The sequence below is a fragment of the Manis pentadactyla genome, chromosome 7 (assembly GCF_030020395.1).
Source record: "Manis pentadactyla isolate mManPen7 chromosome 7, mManPen7.hap1, whole genome shotgun sequence".
In the NCBI taxonomy this organism is placed as follows: Eukaryota; Metazoa; Chordata; class Mammalia; order Pholidota; family Manidae; genus Manis; species Manis pentadactyla.
This window is the reverse complement of record NC_080025.1, coordinates 560,862-582,727: the sequence shown is the minus strand read 5'-3', so window position 1 is coordinate 582,727 and position 21,866 is coordinate 560,862. Positions and strand designations below refer to the sequence as shown.

The window sequence follows — 21,866 nt, the reverse complement described above, 5'->3', positions numbered from 1 at the left end:
TTTCAGCAATGGTTCCGGGAAGAAAGAACATTACTAGTTCATTTTTAGGAAAAGGAACCCTCCACCTAGTTTGCTTTTTGGGTTCCAAGGACACGGGCCAGTCTATCACACCACGGTGACATCCCCTTGAACAGCACAATGTCCACATCTCAAATCCTCATGAGCACTTTTGCTCATTCCAGGGTTACAGGCTGGGTTGTGCATCATTTGATCACTAGACTGGCTGGGGACAGGACACAGAGTAGCTCTATGTGGGGATATTTTCCTTCCAAGGTCATTCTACAAAGCTGCACGCTGTAAAAACTCAATTGCTTCTTATTCATAACACTGTTAATGAGATGTAACAATCAGAGAAGAAAGCAACATTATGAATATATATCATTAATAATAACAAGGAATTTCGCATGCCTGTCAGTCACTTAAAAAGATGAATACTATCTAAAACCTAGTCAAATTTGTAAACTAGAACACTGGAGCCAGTGTTAGAGAATGGTCAGTGGTTTGACCTTGGGTAGCTGAAAGGCTATGACAGAGGCCCTGCCCCAGGATGTACGGTCTTTCTAGTGCATCCTCTGTGCACTGTGGAGCCCCCAGGGGCTGTAGCTCCTCCCAGGGTGGGCCACCTTCCAGCTCTTGTCCCAGGAGCCAGGACAGTGTCTTGGACCTCACTGAGGCTTGTAAAGTACAGGCAGAAATATGAAGAAAACCAAGGAGAAAGGCTGGAATGAAGTGGCAACAAACATCACAAGAAGGCAGGCCAGAGAGAAGGAGGGACAAGACGTGCACTTGCTCCAAAGCCCAAACACTCAGCCTTGGGTACATTCAAACCCAACGAGCCCTACTGATCAGGGCTTTATTCCTCGGACTGCCTCTTAGATCTGTGTCTGACGGTGAGGAGGGCGCCCTGCGTCTCTGCAGACCCCAGCTGAGGAGTAGAGAGTGCAGGCTGCTGGCATGAGTGTGTATGCAACGGTCCCAGGCAGACACGTGCTTCTCTGTCTTCAGTGATGTTTTGGTAGCTGCCATGTCAGAAGGAGACTCCCAAAAGAATTCTTACAACATTTATCAGTGTACAGCATAAAACACAGGATGAGGAAAAGTCTATTCATTTTGACTTGTGTGTAGACATTTCATTCCCAGGAAGTAGAAGCACTCAACTCCTCTGTATTTCTGGAGCTTCAGAAGAGCATAAGAATTCACTAAAGGATACTTAACTCTCAGCAGATCAAAGAAAAGATACTAAATTGGGGGCATTTTATACATATATCAGGAGATGGCATAGATGATATTCAAATTTTAAAACAAAGTACTTGTTTTCAAAGTGGTAACACTATAACATGGAAGACGAGTGTCAGATGCTGTCCCTGTTAAATTTCTCTCTTTAGAATATTTTTCAGCATTAAAAAGGAGCCTATTATGACTTAGTAGGGATAACTCTTAGTTTTTCAAATACGCTTCAAAATGCAACAAACGGGCATAAACTTAGTGACAAGGAAACAGACAGTACTTGATCTAAACATACTAAACCTGAAACCTGATATTTAAATTACTTGGTGACCAAAAATATATTTATTTATTCCTTGAGAAAATTAATGAGGTAAAATTATTTCAGTGCCAGCTAAATGCCTGAATTGAAAATACTGGATAATCTAAAAAATAGAAACTTGCAAATTAGGGTTCATTTGTGCATTTTATGTCATTCTGCATAAATGTATAATTGTGACAGCTCAGATACCAGATGGTATATGCAATTCATCCTCATTCCACTCTACCATATCATATTTAATAGCTCCACCTCTGAGTCTAAGTGTAGCTAACAAAACTGCCTTCATTCGTAGTAAGACCAACTTTCCAAATGGTCAGCTTATGCATCTGACTCAACAATACACAACTACAAATTACAGAGGGCTCTGAGGGGTCCAGGGGTGTGTGAACATGAGGATCCTATGGCTCCTGTGCTCAACATGCTCAGCTACATGTCTGACACATATTATGCTCCAACAGATATGCACAGAGGAAGAAAATTTGAAGGAATATCAAACAGTGCACAAAGGGCTCTAGGATGCACGCATGGTGGACAAACACCCAACAGAGAGGGGACAGAAGTTTCGTCAGGGCCATGGGGTTTGAACTTCAAGTTCTTTAGGCTTTCCATTTGCAGTATAACAGTATTACAAGCTGCCTCCCCCAGTCTGTGCAAGCCTAAACTCTGCTGAGATAATGAACACAAACAAGTCTTTCTGTACCCCTGGGTCCCTTTCTCTTTGCTCATGAGACTCACACACACACACACGCTCCCCATTCATATGCCTCCTTCCTATGTCCATTCATCCAAGATGGGGCCTTAAGTTAGTAGGTGGTGGCCAGAACACGCAGGCTGCATGCCTTACTTGTGGCTAAATGGGGATGGGGTTTGGGCAAGTTTATGGAACACTTTGAATGTGGAATTCATCCTGTAGACAGTGGGGAACCTTCAGAGCCTTGGAGGACGGAATGATATGCTCTGACCTATGCTTTGGAAATAGACATTTACAGCTGGTCACAAAGACCCAGCAACAGGGAGCTGGATTCCCTGAGCCTCTGAGAGCAAAGGAAGGACTCTGCTTCCTGCTTCACATGCTGCCCAACTAGGAAAAGGTGGACCAGGACATCTGTGTCAATCTTGACACCAAAAGGGGCCTGGATTTCAACAAATATTTCCAATGAACGCATGGCTCACTGAGATAAGCACTTGCTGACAGGCCACAGAAGCCACAAGTCTGAAAGGGCTGGTGTCCAGAAAAAATTAAAGTTCCTTTCTTTAAAACTAAAACTGTAGACCTTGGCAGACATTGGGCAGGATTCCCATCAGTACCAGGGCTGAGAATGTGCCTTGGGGGGCCCATCTGCCCTTACATGGAGGCCATCAGCTCCACCAGCACGATTCTGTGGCTGAGATACAGGAGTCTCCTATCAGAATGTTGATTGGCCAGTTTCTCCTCAAAAACCTCTTTTATTTTTATTTTTTTTGCTTAGCATGTTTTGATATTTTGAGTCTATTCTAAGTAGAAGATTGTTCTGGCTTGTTGGAGTAGTATCTTTTTATCATTAAACAACGATGTATCTATAAAAACACGAGTCAACTCTCACATGTATTTTTTGTTATCTGGGCCTTCTTCTCTCTCCCCCCACCTGTCCTTTATTCCACTTCACATTTAAGGTGTGGTATTTTCCTTCCTCCCTTTAGTTTCTCAAAAGTTTTTGGATCTTGTTCCAAAGCTATCTGCCACCTGAGATGCCTCCCAGAAGTCACTGCACTGATGCAAGCTGTATATTCCATTTGGCTATATTTAGGATTATTCTTACATTCTTCAGTTTCACTTTGTTAGATGTAGATGTGTTTCATTTATTTGATTTCAGTATTGGGAGTCTTTAGATTGAAGAAGCACAACCAATTTCCTAGGTTCAGGAAAAATCTCAAGTCTTCATTTCTTTGAGTAAATGCCTGTTCTCTGCTCTCTTCACCCCTTTATTTCTCATTTAGATCCAGATACGTGTGGAAAAGCCATGTGTCCCACATCTTTACTGCTGCCTCACATTTATTTCATGTTCCTGCGAATGTCCCTGCACATGCCTCCGGTTTGCCCATTCCCTCTCCAGCTCTGTCTCAGCCACTTTACAGCAAGGCGCAGCCAGGAATTTAAAAGATGTTTCTTGTTTTTAGACATCTTCTGTTTTTTATTCTTTTTTTCATATGAGATATTTCTTTTACTACGACTCCTTTTCCTTTTGAAAATCTATTTAATAATTTTGTAGATGTCTCTTCTATCCAGCACCTTGGATGCTCATTCTTCTGTCATGTATTCTTGTCCCCTTGAAGTTTCTTTCTGTGGCTTGTGATCCCTTATTGTATGTTTATACAAAGTGGGGCAGTTTTTCCTAGTGGAAGAGGAGTCCCATGAGTTACATACTATCAAAGATCCTGTAGATAATTTGTGTTTTGGTTCTGCCACAACACTCAGGTTCTGGAGCAATTTTCACATTAATTTCACCTCGTGGTCCTACAATGCACAGGCTGTGGAAATTCAGAGTTTCATCCAGGCCTGGGGTGTGTCTTTCTTGTTGGTAACTTTATATTCCACTCATGACCCTGGAATGGGAAAAGCTTCCTTTATACTAATCTTGGGCCCATGTTTTTCTTATCTTCTCACAAATGGGGAAATTTGTTGATATCCCAGGTTTTATTCCAAGGACTCGGTGCTAGCACCTCCAACACCCTACTGCAGGTGTGGCAGGCACCCCTCCTCTGCTTGTGTGTTAGGCCTCCAGCCACCCCAAGTCCCCTTCTGGGTCTTGTTTCTCAGGGGCTGCCATGGCTTTGAAGCATGTATAACCTCTGGTTTAAAGTTCTTTATTACTTCTTGGGACCTAGGGGATTTCCTTTCCTTCTTTCATTCAAGCTCAGTTGTGCACTGAAAGCAAGTGCAGAAGGCAGGTCCTGCGCCGACTCAGTCGCCACAGTCCTCACGTCCTTCATCATCAGCAATTATGGCAAACAGAATTCCTGATATCCTAGACAGTACTTCCTGATTTTCATTCAAATACTAACCATGTGATGGTCCCAGAAGACAGACTGGCTGGAGAGGAGTTCTGTCTTCTCTTAGAGACTAGTTGAATTCTTTAGTTCCTAAGCAACACTGATTTTTTTCTAGAATGCCTGGCACATGTTGAGAACTTAAAATGCTGGTTATCTTCCACTAACCATCCAAGAATAGCAATCAGAACATACTATTTTTATCTAAGGCATATGATTAAAAAGGTATGCTCTCAAAACAAGAGGGGCACCAGCTGTGGGTGAATGGTGACACCCTGCAGCCCCGTGAGTAGGGATGAGAGCTGGGGGGAGGGAGATGAGTCTTTCTAAACCCTTTGATGCCCAGTTTTCAAAAAGCAACCTTATTATTTTTCCCCAGTTGTTGAGAGGTCTTAAAATCTCAGAATGACACATGTTCAATTAATTTACAAAAACTGTGGAAATTTTCTATTGTTTAGAGTCATTCATGGGGAAAATCTTGAACATTTGGATTTTAAAAATCAGACATAATGCTTATAAATAGAGGAAAAATGCCTCCACTTTTTCTTACTCATAAAGATGAAGAGAAAGGGTAGCTTTGGTTTCTTCTACTAGTAGTAAAATATAAGGGTCTGTATGTTGGTCCAAAAGTCCAAGAGCAGTATGCAGTTTGTGTTTTTAAATGATCAAAGTAAAAAGAAATACCAGATTTATAAAGAAAATCTCTTACATTAAATTTGTTGTGATTTTTTTTAAACTTGAATTTGCTTGTGGACTAGAATTTCTACAAAAGACACTTTCAAATAATCTAATGTGTATTTATGCCACCAAAAATGGTCCACAACTTTTGAAGGCCTCTATCACTGAAAAATCTTTCATGCTAAAATCCATCTTGACATTTTTGTAGCATATTCCTTAATACCAAGTTTGCAGCATAATCACTTATTTTATCTCTGAGTTTTGATTGGGCTAAACAACATAAATGTAAGACATTGTTATTACATCATAGTGGATTTCAAATAAGTTCTCCTAAGCCTATATATCATTATCCATCTTCCAACACTGGAAAATCTATCTGGAAGGAGGGCAAATCAAACCATAAAAATGTAAAACAAAATAGACAAATCTATGAACTGTAGTCTATGATCCCACCCATCCATAATTTCCCTTGGGATCTTGTTAAAAAGCAAGTGGTGTCATGTATCTATCAAAGTTTGAGAAGGATCATGCTTGTAAATTATTTCCCTAAATTAAGTTAATAGTTCATATCATACAAAAGCTTCACAGCTACTTGTAGTATCTGAAAGATAATAGGAACCACTAGGAAAGTGATACAAATTGAGAGTCTTACTAGTAAGTTTTTATGCAAAAAGTGTAACTGATGAAATTGCTCTTAATAAATTTTTAACCATTTTGTTTTTGGGGAATAGGTCTCTAGCAAAGCCAAGCACCAGTTCCCTGCACCCCTGCAAACAGCACAATGAGTCTGCTAACTGGCATGTTCCTCCACCCCTACCCTTCCTCTCAAGCATTCAGAGTTGAATTGTCTGTTTATTTTTGGTAGGAAGAAAGATACTGATAAATAACAACAAATTCCACTGAATGTTTTCATCTCACGCAAACACTGTGGTCCAAATGTCAGAGACCTAGTAATGTAGGAAGTGTAAGCAATGTGCTTATTGAAACTGTGATCTTCAGTTTATACACAATTAAAAATTTAAGTTCTCTGAAAAACAGACCATGCCATTGCAGAGATCCACAAGTGTACAGTTCTGAGGTCCAGCGTACTGTAAACTTTGTTCCTAGTCTCATTGGCTTGATGGATATTATACCTGAGACAATGCTAATTCTTCAGTCTGTATCCAAAGAATCAGCACCACCCACCACAAGAAAGCAAATCATTAAAACGCAAATAGATGTTCCCCATTTCACCAACTTTGCCCTGAAAGACTGTCAACAGCTCCCTGACAAGAAGGAGAGAGCCTAACAGGCTGCTGCTTTAAATCTGTGGGTGAGGCGAGCTCTGCATGCCCAGATCTAACTCGTGTTTCTATTGCCAGCCTCTGGCTCTGAGCCTTTCTGTGCATCGGCGTTTATGAGTTAACTGATAGAAGCTGCAGAAGAAATTACTGAACAAAAAAGCTGATTTCAGATTCCATGCACTGCACCCAGCCAGCTCTCACTTAAACTAATTACTTAAATGATTTAAAAACGTTATGAATATTCATGATAGTGCTTTTCATAAAATACAGCGCAGTTGAGACCATGCCATCAGCCTCCCCTCCCTATCCCTGGTCTGGAGTAACCCCACGTTTGAGATGCTGCAGTGCCTTCAGAGGACAGATCTCAGGACAGGCCTGGCATTGCCCTGAGGCAGAACCCAGCCCTCAGCTGCCTGGCAGCCAGGCCTCCGCCGGAGGGCCCTCCTAGCCCTCGGGGTCCCTCTGGCTGGGATCACTCTGACAATGACTCAAGTCCGTCTCACTTTGAGTGTTAAATTGATCTGGGATGTAAAGGGGACACATTTCTCTCCTCTCCTCCTGAGAGTTTTGCACCGTTGAGTGTGGGCTGACGTCTGAGATATGGAAGTTGAACGACAGCCAGCTCCTGTCCAGGGATGACGCTGGATGTGGTGGGGCTAAGGGGGTCTGGCCCTCGGACAGGAGGATCCCACTGTTTCTGGCAGTGCTGAAGGCTGCCGTGCCCTTGAGGTCAGCCTGGGGCCTCTCAGGCCCACCTGAGGTGGTCCCACCACTGAATGTCCTAGAAATGGAAAGATGGCCTCCCCGAGGCAGATGCCCTGGCAACTCGCCCCGACTCAGCCCACACTCCCACCCCACCACACAAGTCCTATTCCTTTGCTGGAGCCGCAGTCTGCTCAGTCACGGCGGCAGGAGGCAGCAAACAGCGAAAACCATACTCCACACAGTCCACACAGCCTTGGCAGAAAGCAGACATTTGTTCATCGAAACAAGTAGACAAGGAAACCACAATGCGGTTCGGCTAAGCAATGATGCGCAGGGCTTGTGTATACGATTCCCCAGTGTCCACTGCACGTGGAAAACTTTCAACAGCGGGGCCAGGGACAGGGAGGCTTAAGCAGGAAGCAGAAGCATGGTGCGCATGCTCCCGGGGCAGAAAGGACAATGAGGAGACAGAAGACAGGCCGGGGGACGTCGTCAGCCCCACAATGCCGCGACGCAGAGGACAGAGGTCCCGAGGCTTCTGAGCCCTGGGGCAGCGAGCGCAGCTGAGCCACCTCCCCAAGGCCCTTCTGGCACCGTCATCCCCAGTGACTAAAACAACACATGCCTGGACCCTGGAAACACAGGGCTGCAAAGCCTCATGTTTTACTTAGTAACAAAGCTAAAGACTTTAAAATATAAGTTAATGGGCCTCTTCGTGGCTACATCTATGCATTATATAATCCTTAAACAACATACCAAGAATTTCAGAAACATGATCATAATATCCCAATTAACCACAAAATTGGGGAAATAAACAGTGTTTGATAGAATTTCCAGGTTAACCCTATATTCACTTTTTTTTTCAATTTGGGGCTGAAAGCCTTGCCAGCAGAATTAATTAGGCACTGAGCCTCCTCTCTAAGGAGCCCCCTGGGATCGCTGGAGACAGGGCAGATGCCAGCAGGCCGCACTGCGCTGAGACGACACCCTGGGTTGGCCTATCTCACGGCACCTGAGGCTGATCACTTCCCTGGCCAATGTGCCTCTTTCCTACAAAATCAAACCTGAGATTCCGTCCCCATTGACAAGGGCTCCGTGTCCATCACGTTTTCCCCATTCTCCCTTACTGGGACACTGGAACGTATTTCACAGGTCTCTGCTTTCACTACTTTGGACCCAGGTAACAATGACACCCTCAGGAGCTCCCCTTTTAAAGCTCCCCCCAAAATGCTACTGCGTGTGCGTCCAGCCACGTTCAGCCTCTATGACTGTGGGGGTTCCCCGGATCCAGCCTCTGCCACTTGCCATAAAGGGCAGCCCTGTGAGGTCGACCTCATGTGAGTCTCAGCCCATCAACACTGCTGGCTAATGTATTTAAAGTCAAGAAATTCGAATTTTGGAGAGTGACATTTATCATCTGGAGAAAACTGACTGAAATTTCTAAATCCAGAACAAAACAGCATGCAGTCTGGCTGTGATGGGAGTTTTCCTTTAGAGGTTAACTCCGCCTGCCTCGGGCTATCCTGGGCACTGTTCTGATTGTGTTGCCTACTTTTCCATCAAACACCACAGAGATGCTTTTGATTTTCACTGTGCTCTCTGATAGGCCCGGCCGTTTGTCACCACCTGAGGCAGGTGTACAACATCTGCGTGTGGGGTGCCTCCCGGCCGTGCCCACCTGAAGCAGGTATAGGAGGGGACACACTCACCTTCCGGCTCCCCGCAGAGGGTGCACTGCGACTCTGCAGACAGAAGAGATAAAGAAACATCAGCAGAGGCTCGGGTTACAGGTACAAACGCAACAGCAGAACGAAAGGCAGGCTGCATGTGCAGCTGCACAGACCACTGTCTCAGTAAACAAAACCATATCTGACTTGGTACCTAGCAACGCTTGTTTAGAAACAGCTTCCTTATCAAATCATTCATATGTTGCACCTTCTTACGACAAAGATCTCCTTGTCATATGCACACACTAAGTATATTTTCATAACTGTATACAACTCAATATATACAGATTACTCAGCTGAAATAAATGGTATATTTTACCACTTAATTTTAATATCTGAACCTTTACTTTGATGACAACTCTGTCATATCTTCTTTCAGGCACAAATAATTATGAGCAAAAGTATAACATTATGTTTCAGTAAAAACACTGGAACCTACAAACATTGGCAGAGGCCTCAGTGTACAGGCGCGTGACTTTGTCTTGGGCCCTGCAGAACAGACGGATGTTCAGGGATCACAGCACTGGTGGCCACACAGGGCATCAGGGGCAACACAGTACATGCAGATGCAAATGGTCCTAAGGTTTGTGCTCTTCATGGGAAAGAACTCAGACTTTGGGGCCAGGTGGACAAAGTTAGCCACTGCCCACTTTCCTGAGTGACTTCTGGCAAGTGGCTTAACCCCTCAGCTCTAAAATGGGGATGATGACATCCCCACAGAGGGACAGCCGGTGAGCAATGACATAACCAGGATGGGCGGGCCTACATGGGTGTTCAGAGAGACACTGGTCCCCCCTGTATAACAGCTCCAAGGAGACAAGTGCATATCTCTGCTGCTGGTAGCAGCAAAGGTTCCCAGAGATGCCGTCTGGGCTGAACCTCGCAGGTGGAGTAGGATTTTCAAGACAGAAATATGGGATGGCATTCCCTAAGGAGGGCAGGTTGGTGAGGTGAGAAGTGCCAGGTCTGCGGACATGCTGGTGAAGGGGGATAATGTGACCAAAGGCGGGGACAGCTGGGGCAGGAGCATCTACAGGGGTGAGATCCCCTTGATTAGGGTGAGGGGCCAACGGTGGTTTCTGAGATGTGTGCGTTACTCATTCTTCAGGGACCAGCAGGTGGCCCAGGAGGGCCCAGGCAGGACCCAGGCAGAGGGAGGGCTGGTGCCCACGCTCACCCTGACTAGCAGCGTGTGTGGAAGGAGCAGCAGCAGGCCGGGATCAGGGCTCTGACAGAGAGAAAGAGAAATACGATTGTTTTTCACGATTGAACTGTCTGAAGCCCTCTGCGTACAGGAGGTAGATGGCATCTGGGTGCCAAGCTCTCACCACACCCCTTCAGGGAGCAGGCACAAGGAGACAAGGTCATCACCCCCAAGGCTTTAGTGCCCATGCCCAACTGCAGTGGGGCCGGAGCACATGTGGCATCTGATGTGAAGGGGCTGAGCCGGACTCAAGTGCTCTAACGAAATGGGGACCTGGCAAATGGGCCCCCAGCCCTGAAAGGGAGATGGTGGACAGGTACCTGGGGGCTCGCTCTTCCTGACGCCATGCACGAGCAAAGCCTGGCAAGCACATGGATGGGCTGGCATGAGTGAGGCCCCACAGGGCCCCCACCCGGCAAACACCTGTCCTCAAATATGTGCTGCGCCCTCTCCAAGCATCGGCGGAAAGCAGAAGAGACCTCACTAGGTGTGCAGTGATGGCCCAATCAGCTTCACTTGGACTTCAAAGGCCAGGCTCCCTGAGCTGGCATCTGGACAGGTGGCAGAAGGCCCCCCAGACATGCCCACGGGAGCAGGGCAGGGTGAGCTTGTGCGGCTGCATACCAGTCCAGGGAGGGCAGACCCCCAGGACACACCAGGGACACTACACGGAGGACCATGGGGGGAGCGGCACCTGCATGGAGGCGGAGCGGCAGTCCAAAGCAGCAGAGTGAGGCCCACGTGGTGCAGGCGTTTCTCCTAGAAACCCAAGACTCTTCTTAAGAAAAGCAGCTGGCTGGAGGCCCCAGGAAAGAAGCCGGGATCATGGAAACAAAGTTGGCTTTCCAGAGGAATGCTAAGCCCTGGAACATGTCTTTGGGGATCAGGATGCCGGGAGGTCAAGGGCACCAGATGGGTTTTATTTATCTCCCCCAAACAAAGGGCTTACAATCTATCACAACCATTCTCAAATCAGAGGCCAAGGGGTCCCACTGTACAGGAGCCCACCCAGCTTTGTCCAACCCAGAGTCACTGTGCTGCACGACAGACTTCTCACAACCACCACACCCCCCCAGGTCACACCAGACCTGGCCTCTGCTGTGGATTAGGATGAGTCAGGAGCTGACTGCTTGTGGACCCGTCCAAGGCCACACACTGGGACAGGAGCCTGCTGTACCGACAAGACGTGTTCCGTGGTGACAGGGCCGGGCAGAGACTGAAATCCTTCTGGTGTCTCTGGGAGACACACGTGTGCAGGGACCAGAGAGGGGCCCCATGGCATCTCCACCATGCAGACCAACGAGCTGAGTGGGGGAATCGGCTGGGGGCAGCCTGGGGACCGGGAAACCAGGGTGGCACACAGGAGAATTGGACTCAGCCCCTCCCACCCTCGGCATAACCACCTCCCACCCGGTAAAAGACAAAAACTCAATACCAGGTTGTGCTTCTGGAACTGGCTTTTTTCTACTCTGTAATGGTAGCCCGAATTTGCATGAAAACTGGCCTACAAATACGGGATTTTCTCAGATTTAATCTGCATCAGGGGTTAGAAAGCTCAACGTTATCCAGGATGTTCAAAGCAGTAAGAATGGTAGCAATGGCGGTCCGCAGCGATGCCCTCACTGAGCTCAAATCCTATGCCTTGAGGCCACTCAGAAGCCAGGGGAAGGCCAGGCAGCCAGGGGCATGTTAACTGCTCTGGAATTCAAGTCTTAGGCAAATGGCACTTAAAAGTCAATTATCAATGCACCAAGACCTTGTTCTAAAGAGCATCATTTCCAGCAAGACCATCAGTAAGACACTGTCGTATGTGCTCCAGCCCAGGACACACAGCGAGCAGCCCATCTGCACTCCCACACCCTCCCCTCCGAGGGGTCCGATCGAGCCCTCACCATGAGCTAAGGTGCCACAGAAGGCGTGGGAGCCCTGGGTCCTTCCCACAAGCTCATGCTCGGGAAGGTCAGCTCTGAAGCGAGTTCTGCACCCTGGGGAGCCCTCGAGCTCCGTGTGCACAGAGCTCAGGAGCTGAGGAAGTCAGCGCTCCAAAGCCAGCATGGGAAGGGTGTGCTGGCCAGGGGCCTACTCCCTGACTTGATGGGTCACCGTCTGCAGACACTGTCTTCCTCGAGTCAGAGATATTCCAAAGTGCCATCTCAGCCCAGAGAGTAGGAACTGCATGTCTCCTGAAGGGGCGGACTCTGCATTCCTGCCCACGGGGCTTCTTGCCCTGTGGCTTCTCCTGGTTCTCTCTCTCCCAGCATCCAAGACCCCCAACCTAAAGGCAGCGGCCCTCCAAACAGCCAGGGCTTCACCAGCAGTGAAATGCCCTGAGCACTCTGGCAGGAATCATGCAGAGCACTGTGAACATATGTGTTGTAGCTGTTCCTTCTGCCTGGGATGCCCTGAAGGGGTTTCACAGAAAAGCACCTTGTTTGATGGGCCTAAACATTTACTGAATGGTGGTGGGAAGTCTCCCAGGTGTGAATGTGCAGGCTCAGCCCACCTCCCCAGGGAGGGTGGCTCTGCTCCCCCCCAGGGCGCCTGGGTTGCACTACAATGAGCACAGGGCTTGCATGTAATGAACGTCCATGCTTAAAATCATCCCTGAGCTAGTGCCTCACATACAGCCCTCTGATTCGATAAGAAGGCTTTGAGCCCTGTCCTGCCCCGTTTGCCCTAGGTCATGTGAATGGGAACATGTGAAGACACCATTCCTTGGCTTAGGAGACTTATAAAGAGGAAGGCAGCCAAGACAGGGTGAAATGGTTAGAAATTATCACTAGGTAACATGCAGAATGCGGGTGTTTTACATGAAGAAGGCAGACAAGGAAGAAACCAACAGCAGCCAGCCTGGAAAATACACATGGGCATGGGTTTGAATGGGCCCCGGGAACATGGAGTTTTTGAGGGGAGGCATCTTGAATGGGGAGACAGATGTGAAGGCCCCCCACAGCGCAAAGGCACCGGGAGGCAGCGGGAGAGACAGACACCATGGGGCCGAGCAGCGGTAGGGGTGGACAGGGCAAGGGTCTCGGGAGTCCTTGGGGATCATTTCGCTGAGAGGCAGGTGGCAGGCAGCGTGCTTGTTACCCGGGGTTCCTTGGAGTTAGCTTGCAGCAGGAGGCACTCGTGGGAGAGTCTTGGCCCCAGCACACAGCATCTCGGTCTGATGACAGCTGTGGAGATGGGGGTGGAGGCGAGAGAGCTGCCAAGCTCCGCGAGGGAGGAGAGGCGTGGCCTTGAGGCTTGGGGGCAGAGGGGCCTGGTGCGGGCACCCGGCGCGGCCTGCTGGGCTCTACCCACTACTTCACTCACGTGTGTGACACCAACACTGGGGGAGAAATTGGGTGGCTGGCGGAGCCCGGCCCAAAGAGGAGTCATCATGAGAAGAGGGCACCCGGGCGTGGGCTCCCTGCCCACAGGGCAACATGGGCTGCTCAGACAGGTGCCTCCTGGCGGTGTGCCTGCAGACTTGGGGCTCATATGGTCTCACACCCTCCCCAACCAGAGCTCCAATCCAGGGCATCCAAGGTATGGTCAACACAGACGTAGGCCCATCCACCCGATGGAGCCTGTCACATGGCAGGGATGTGCGAGCGCTTCTGAGGGGCCCACGGAGGAACATGCTTCCACACCTGCCTGCTCGCCAGCCCCTCATGTCCTCTGACGGGAAGCACAGGGTGTGGCTGTTTGGGTGTCTGTCAGGAAGCACTCTCTCGCCCGTGCACTGTGACTCTGGGAATCAGGTTGGCAATTTTTTCCAGAGTTCTGCCAAGTGACATTTGAGAGCCAGCCTGGGGAGGCCAGCTGAGAGTGAACATTAGGTGTAGGGCAGGTACATGTCCATGGCGATCTCCCCAGGGCAGAGGACAGCCCACAGCAACACCTCATAAGTGTGCAGGGCAGGGACGCCTCCACCTGAGATGAGGTACTGATGAACACAGGAGAACCAGCCACCACGAGCATCCGTGCGCCTCAGCTCAGGCTCTACCTCCAATGCGCGCATACACATGTACAGACACCCGTTCACACGTGCACACACCCATATCTGCATCTGTGAGCACCAGCTCGTGCTGGAGGGACCTAAGGTAGTTAGAGAAACTTCTGGCATTTCCAGTCACTTGGGCTGCAGGTATGGGGATCTGCAGGGTCTGGGCCACATCACTGCAATGTGATAAAAGGTTGCTAAACAACAGTTCAACTCACTTACATCCTTATATAACGTGTGTTAGTTTTTATCACCATCAGAACAAATTAATACAACCTTAGTGACCGAAAACAGCACAAATTCACAAATTCATTATTTTTTAGTTCTGAAGGTGAGAAGTCCACAGTGGACTTGCTGGGCTGACGTTAGCTGTCACCGGGACTGTTTCCTTCTGGAGGAAGGGAGAGTCGCTTCCTGATTCTCCCTTCTTCTAGGGAGGGGCCCTTCCTGCGCCTTCAAAGCCGTCTGCGCTAGGCAGTCCTGGCGCTGCCACTCAGGCCTCTCCTCTCGTCCCTTCCTCCCCCTACAAGGAGCTCTGAGACTGTGCCGAGCCTGGACACTCTCCATGTCAGGTCAGCTGATCGGCACCCTCAGTTCACCAGGAACCTTAGTTCCGTCGTGCTGTGTAACAACACACACACAGATCCCGGGATGTGCTCGTCTTGGGGGCTGTGATTCTGCTCAATGCCTGAAGCAGCCTGTCATATAATGACACTCACTGTCACCTGGTTTAGGGTGCTGTCAAATGCTGTCTGCCCCCTCTCACCATATTCCCCCTTCATCCGCCCCTGCCCCACACTTTCAAGCAAGTAGCCAGGCCTTGTTGTCCTATGTCAGGGATTCTCCTGCATCCACGGCAGAAGCAAGTGAAAACCTGTGGGTGTTGTTGGGCTGCTGTGCAGGCCTCATCCTGGAAGAGCTCAGCTTGCTCCTGAGGGACAATGCAGATCGTGGCTGTGGTTGGCACCAGAAGGACAATGGGGCAGGGGAGCCCGGAGACTGGAGGTGGGGGTCTGTGTCCTGCAGGCTGTGGGGGTGGGCTCTCCTGATTGGCCACCCTAGGAAGGTGCATGGCTTTGGAGAACCATGGACACCGAGGCTCAGTTTCTCCCTCCCTGGAGGGAAGTGCCACACTTTCTCAGAGGCAGCATGGTAACTGGCCAAGGGATCGACGATAGTTAAGACAATGGCCATCCCACTGATAAGAAGGGCATGCTGGCTGCTGAGAACCAAGCACGACCCCAGTGCCCCGTCCAGCAAGGGGAGCTGTGCCCAAAGCAGGGCTGCAGGACCAGGAGAGCCCACAGGTTTCCATGAGTCCTGGATGAGGTTTGGAACTAGTTGATGGAATAATACAGAGAAATGCAGAAGTTATACACACCTGGGTGTGTGGACAAGGTTGTGTTTATTTTAGGAATCACTTATTTCCCCACAGCCACTTGCACATGAAGCCACATGTGTGCACATGGGATTTAATGCCCACATTTCTTACAGAGCTTACCCTGTTCAGAATCAGAGGCTGCCACAGATTCTACAAAATAACCAACACCTCAGCAAAGCAGACTGCCCCCTGCACAGCCGGGCTAAACATGACCCTCCGAACAAACCCCAGGTCCTCCTCCATCCTAGAGAGGGCTTCGCCCACATTTTTCCTGCATTTGTGTCTCAGTGAATTTGGTACCAGTGTCCCCACCTTCCACCTGCTCGTCCTCCCAAAGCAGCTCTGGTGTCCTGTGTGGGCACACGAACCCCCTCCCCAAAGCCTGCAGGTACCGGCAAACCCTCATAATCCATGGATTCCATGTTTGGGGCCTTGCCTCCTCACTGAAACGCATTTGTGAGCCCCAAATCAATGCTCACAGTACCCTCAAGGGCATTTGTGGACATGGGCAGAGCTGCAAAACCTTCATGTTCCCACCATGCTGGCTCCCGCCATGCCCGCACCTACAGTGGCTGAAGGAGGCCATGCTCTGCCTCCTGGTCCTGCTCTCCCGCTGTACATAAACAAGAGTCCTTTTGGTGGTCTATTCAGTGCCTCGTTTCTTGCATTTTTGTGCTTTTTTGGTGTTTTGCTATTTAAAATGGCCACAGGTGTGTGCTGAAGTGCTGTCTAGTGTTGTTAGCTCAACAGGCCATGATATGCCTCCCAGAGAAAAAACATGTCCAGTGAGCCTCATTCCTGCAGGAGTGACAGCACCTCTGGCCATGGTTTCAAAGTGAATGAATCAGCTCTACGTTAAATAAGGTGTCTTTAAGCAGAAATACACATAAAACAAGGCTACTCAGTGGCTGGTTGACAAAATGCGACCAGAGGCTCACAGAGACCTGACCTCGACCTCCCCTGAGAGCAGCAGTCCGGCGCCTCCTACCTAGGCGCTTACATGGTGCTTACGCATAGCAGCCCCCAGCACTGCGGACAGGCACACCGCGGCCATGCTGACACGTGGCTTCTCCTCCCTCTGATCCACGCTGGGCCCTCCCCCATCCTTTCCTGCCAACTGACACCGACTGGGATGGGCCGACAGAGGCTGCAGCTGTTCCCACTCTCTCCATGCTCAGGGATGGGGCCCCGCCCTGCCTGAGTATCTCCATGACGATGGCTTTGTCCGGGGGGAGAGGGGGGCTGATGGTTAACTGTATGTGTCAACATGCTTGGGCCATGGGGAACTCAGACATTTGGCCCAGCATTATTCTGGGTGAGTCTGTGAGGCTCTTTTTGTGTGTGATTGGCATTTACATCGGTGGGCTCTGCGAAAAGCAGAGTGCCCCCCCATGTGGACGGGCCTTGTCCAATAAGTTGAAGGCCTGAACAGAGCCAAAGGCCGACCCTCGCCCAAGTCCGAGAGATGTCTTGCCTGATGGCCCTGGAGCTGGGACCTCAGCTCCTCCTGGTTCCGCAGCAGGCTGCTGGCCTGCAGACGTGACCTGGGACAGGTGCTCGGCAGGTTTCAATTGCTGGCCTTCATTGTCTATAAACCGTTCCTTATTTTACATGTAAAACTTCCTGTTGGTTCTGTTTCTCAGGGAACCCTGACCTGTTCAGGTGGTGCCTCCCAGAACACTGTTCTTCCCTCCCAGGGCTCTCCAGCCTGGTCTCTGTGCTCAGCATACCTTTCCTACCACCTACTCCACATCTGCTCTACGCAGTAACTTCCCTGGGGTGGGTTCCATGTCCTGATGGGACTCGGCAGGTAATATCACCTCGTTTTCCTGATGTTCAGTGTGGTGCCACAGTGCTCAGAACGACACACAGAGGAACTGTGAGCTTGCATAGAAGTAGAGTGGAAGGTCCTAGTACCATTGCTCAATAGCTGACAGCTGATGCATCCATCATTCCATGGCAGAAACATATGACCAGAAAAATAAAGTGAAGAGCACTGCTTTGTCTTCCCTGGGCCTCAATAGGAACATGTTATAAAAATAAAAGTGTCATACACCTGGATCCCTGAACTCTGTGTGTATGTAATTATGATTCACTGTCTGAAGGTCAGAGGTGGTGCACGTCCGAGGCCTCCAACCCAACACCTGCCATTTACTGTTTCCCTGGGCAGAAGGGTCCGGAGGCCCCGGCAGATGTGGGGGCGGGGAAACACCGCAGGCAGCTCCTGAAGAGCCTGAGCCGGCTTGCGGCTTGGGGGACTCATGCTAGACCACAGAGCAAGTGCCACACTGTCCCCTGAGGAACAAGGATCCAAAAGGAAGCTCTATGATGAATAAGCACCCTGGTATGAATGGAAACACAATTAATCATTTGGAACAACTGCTGTTGGCTGTCCTTGAGGAAAAACATGAAACGCACCATCCTAACAAGCCGCAGAGATAAAAGAAGGGGGAAAGCAAGGGGCTGTGCTCCGTGATAAAAGGACAAAATCAAGTCTGGAGCCAGGGAGCAGGAACATGAAGAAGCATCCTGGCTGGAGATGCAGGGGGCATCAAGGACACAGAGGAAAGAAGATCCGGGTGGGTCTGAGGGCCAGTCCAAGCCAGTGACAGTCTCCCCCCAGCACACCTGACACCCTGCCCCACTGTGCTGCCTGTTGCCCGGACCCCACACTCCGGCCTTCCTTGCAGGGCCAGCCTCCCAGGTCTGCTCCCACGGTCCTGCACACTGATCATCCACAGCGTTCCATGCCATTCTGATGCCGTGACCATGTGTGAATGCATGCCAACGAGAAAGAGCGCATCCCAGCATCACCCAGCAGTACAGACCCTGTGGCCAAGGGGCATCAGACATGGGGCAGATGCCTCGATCTTCCAAGACTCGCGTCTCTCTTCACCAACCCGAACCTAATGTACTCACTTCACGTCACTTCTGCCCATACCCTCACCAGGGAGCCTGTCCTTAAGCACCCGGATGCAAGCGCCTGGCAAGAGCGAGCATGCACACCCGGGAAATCTCTCCAGGAGCTGCACAAATCTGACTGCGGGGAGTCTGGGTCATCAGGACCACTTCCCCAGGATCCCATTATTATCTGACACCAACCGTTGAGGTCTGGCTCAGGACCGGCCGAAGACCACTGGGCCTCATTACCTTTCCTCGGCTGCCAAGTCTCATAGTCTATGTTTTATCCCAAATTTTAACATAATGTCTGTTCATTTCTGATGTGTGCTTACTTGTACAGTCCTGAAATCCACTTTTTCTGCCAAATAGGAGAAAAGGAAATTCCTACACAAATGGATACCAGAATCGGTTACAAAGGGAAGTTCAAGCTGCTCAGTACCGCACCGACTGACTGACTCATCAAGCAGGCTCCTCAGCAGCGCCCGTTCAGCCATGCATTTAATTATTCCCACTTAGGGAGAAGACATTAAAATTTCATTTCTATAAAATCACTCAATAGTCAAGAGTTCTTTTCTGTAAATCACACTACCATTTGTGTGTATTTAATTATCAGATAAGAGTCCTACTATTTCAGATGGTTTATAAACTTTCAAAACTGAACCTTCTGAAAATGGGAACATCACCTTTATTCTATCATCTAGGCTGTTGATTAAAGTGTAAGGAGCAAATCTGACATCCAACGCTGGCGATAAGTCCGTATAGACAGAAGCCCTCTACAATGACCCCATGTGCATCCAAAGCCCCTAAACCCCAGTGCCTCTTCCTCCATCAGAGACGCTGGACTGCTGAGCACCAGCGGCATACCTGTACTCCAACTTCCAGAGAAAGAGAGGCAGACCAGCAATTGCTGGGTGCCAGTTACTCATTTAACTGGCCCCAGTTACTCGCTTAACTGGCCCAGCAACCCCGTGAGGCAGACCGTACCGCCCGGTGACATCACAGCAAGGTAGCGATGGCGAGTGGGCCGCCCAGGGGCACAAAGCTGAGCACAGCCTGCGTGCACCCAAATCCCCATTTCCCATGAGCTCTCCGTGCCTCCAATAAGCTGATCACATCAGCTGAGTCTTGCCTTCTCAGCAGCAGAGGGAGATCCCAGTGTCTACCGGGCGAGCTCAGAGGGAATGAGGGGCCACACGAGGTCCTGCTTAGTGTCTGAGCCCAGAGCACCGGCACCCGCACAACTAGGGCCCTGAGAGGAAAGTAACTGCTAGCAAGCACTTCTGGGTCAAAAATAACAAAACAGAAATAAAACAAAAGCAAAAACCACCTGGGACATGGGTTGCACCCTTGACCAGCATTGATTTATCACTGCTCTTGGGTGAACCCTGACAGCAGAGAGGCAGCCTGAGGGCTTTGATAGAGGCTCGTCTGTGCTCCAAGTTCAAAGGCCATGAGCTCCTGTCACCGCCTTAGCTTGGGGTCGGTGCCTAACTGCCCCAGAGCCTTGGTGGCCTCTACGAGGTCCAGCAGAGCAATTTTCATATAAACTTGAATCCACTATTGATTGATTGATTGATTGGCTTTATCAGATAGAAAAGGCAGGCCTCCATCTGAGGTATTTTGTACATTTGATGGTAAAACTGGCTGTATGTGCTTCACCTAGGTGAGCACACCTGTGGGCAGTGTGGCCCACAATGATCCTGCTTATAAATGAGGCGGTTGGTTTGAGAGCTTGCAGGGGACCTTGATGGAAGTGACAGGTTTAACCACGTTCCTGGTGGGAGACAAACACGAAGTGACATTCCTCCCACCACACCTCCCAATACCTGCTGTGCAATGCTTTGCTCCATTCCTTCGGAGAAAACTAGTTGTTTTCAGGTATGAAAAAGGCACCTTACATACCCTTTACATGACGCCCTTGAATCCAGTGCCATGCCCCCTCCCACCTGGCCCCAGCCAGGTCTTGGCCTCAGGTTTAGAGGGAAAGATGGGGCTCCTCTTCCTACCACAATGCCCTCCTGCACATCTCTGCCCTGGTCTGTGTTTCCCAGATTCACATGTTAACTCCCAATCCCAAAGAGGTGGTGTCAGCAGGCAGGTCCCTGGAGCTGATGAGATTGTGAGGGTCAAACCCATGGTGGGCTCAGGGCCCTAATAAAGCAGGGAGCCCCAGTCCCCAGAGTCCCCTGCTCCCCCACGAGGACACAGCAAAGAGACACCATATATGAACCAGAAAGCTGCCTCGCCAGACACAGGGCCTGCTGGTGCCTGGCACTGAACTTCCAGCCTCCAGACCCCTGAGAATTCAATGTCTGTCTTTCGTACACGCCCATCTGTGGCATTCTGCCATGGCACCCAGGCCGGCCAGGACAGTCTCTTCCAAGGGACAGAGTGGAGGAGGAATCCCCAGCATTCAGGTCCTAGACTGACGGGAAGCTCACTGATGGCTCTCTGAAGCCTGTATGCCCTCGTGTCTCACTTGGGACCCCCCTCCTCCAGGCAGCAGCCCTTGGTGGGAGTGGGGTATCACTGCCCTGTGTGAGAACACACCCCCTGGGCTGTCTCCCCCCAGCACCTCTCCATTTCCTCCCCTCCTGCTGCAGGGGGCAGATCACCAAGCCCTGCCCAGAGACTGACCCCAGAGAACAAGGGGCCAACCCCTCCAGGGGTCTAAGCTGTGAGGGAGCTTCCTTCTGCAGCTGTGTGTCCTGCCAGGTAACACTGAGCCACCTGCTGTGCTCTCCTCTCTGTGATGGGCAGACCTGCTGGGCAGGTGGATATGGGGAGGACCCACCTGAGCGTCCAGCCACGTCTCTTGCTTCCCTGTGGGTGGCCCATCTGCACAGCACATGGCCCCTGCCCACTGCTCCATGTCAGGCAGCCAACCAGTGTCATGCCTGCTGACTGCTGCCTCTGCCTCCAGAAGCCATGGTCTTGCAGACCCTGCCCTGGAGCTGGGGGTGGAGTGCAGAGCTCAGTCTTACAGACCCTGCCCCCAGAGGTACTGGCAGGCTGGTCATGTCCCCTCTGGGTGCCCTAGGGTAGGCCTAGGTCACTGTCTCCAGGATGTGCTGGAACAAAATGCACAAGCCCTCGGCACTGAGGCTGAACATGTCACTTCAAATCACTGGCTGCATGAGGGGCGGGGCTGTACAGATGGGCTCTGTGGCCAGGAAGGGCAGGGGTCTGTGGATAGCTGGTGGTCCCCAACTCCACTGCAATGGGTCAGGGGCCTGGACATGGAAGGGGGCCTCCTGTCGGGTCAGAGCAGCTAGACGAATCCGGCACAGGATCCCCTGGAGTTTCCCGCCTGCCCCAGTGACTTTTCCTAACCCACTCTGGGGAAGATGGGAATGCAAATGCGTGAGTGGATATGCCCAGCACTACCACCTGCTTCAGACTCCAGTGAATTTCAGAGGGAAATGC

The 21,866-nt window shown here is 50.2% G+C and overlaps 1 protein-coding gene across 5 annotated transcripts in view; it reads right to left on the bottom strand.

Annotated features, from left to right (window-relative positions):
- Positions 1 to 21,866, bottom strand: part of LOC130684399 (disks large-associated protein 2-like) — a 386,173-nt gene that overhangs the window by 125,903 nt on the left and 238,404 nt on the right. For all 5 annotated transcript variants that reach the window (XM_057505039.1, XM_057505042.1, XM_057505038.1 and 2 more), the window contains one exon: positions 8,949 to 8,981. In XM_057505039.1, the coding sequence (XP_057361022.1) occupies positions 8,949 to 8,981 (33 nt within the window). The remainder of the gene's footprint in view (positions 1 to 8,948; positions 8,982 to 21,866) is intronic.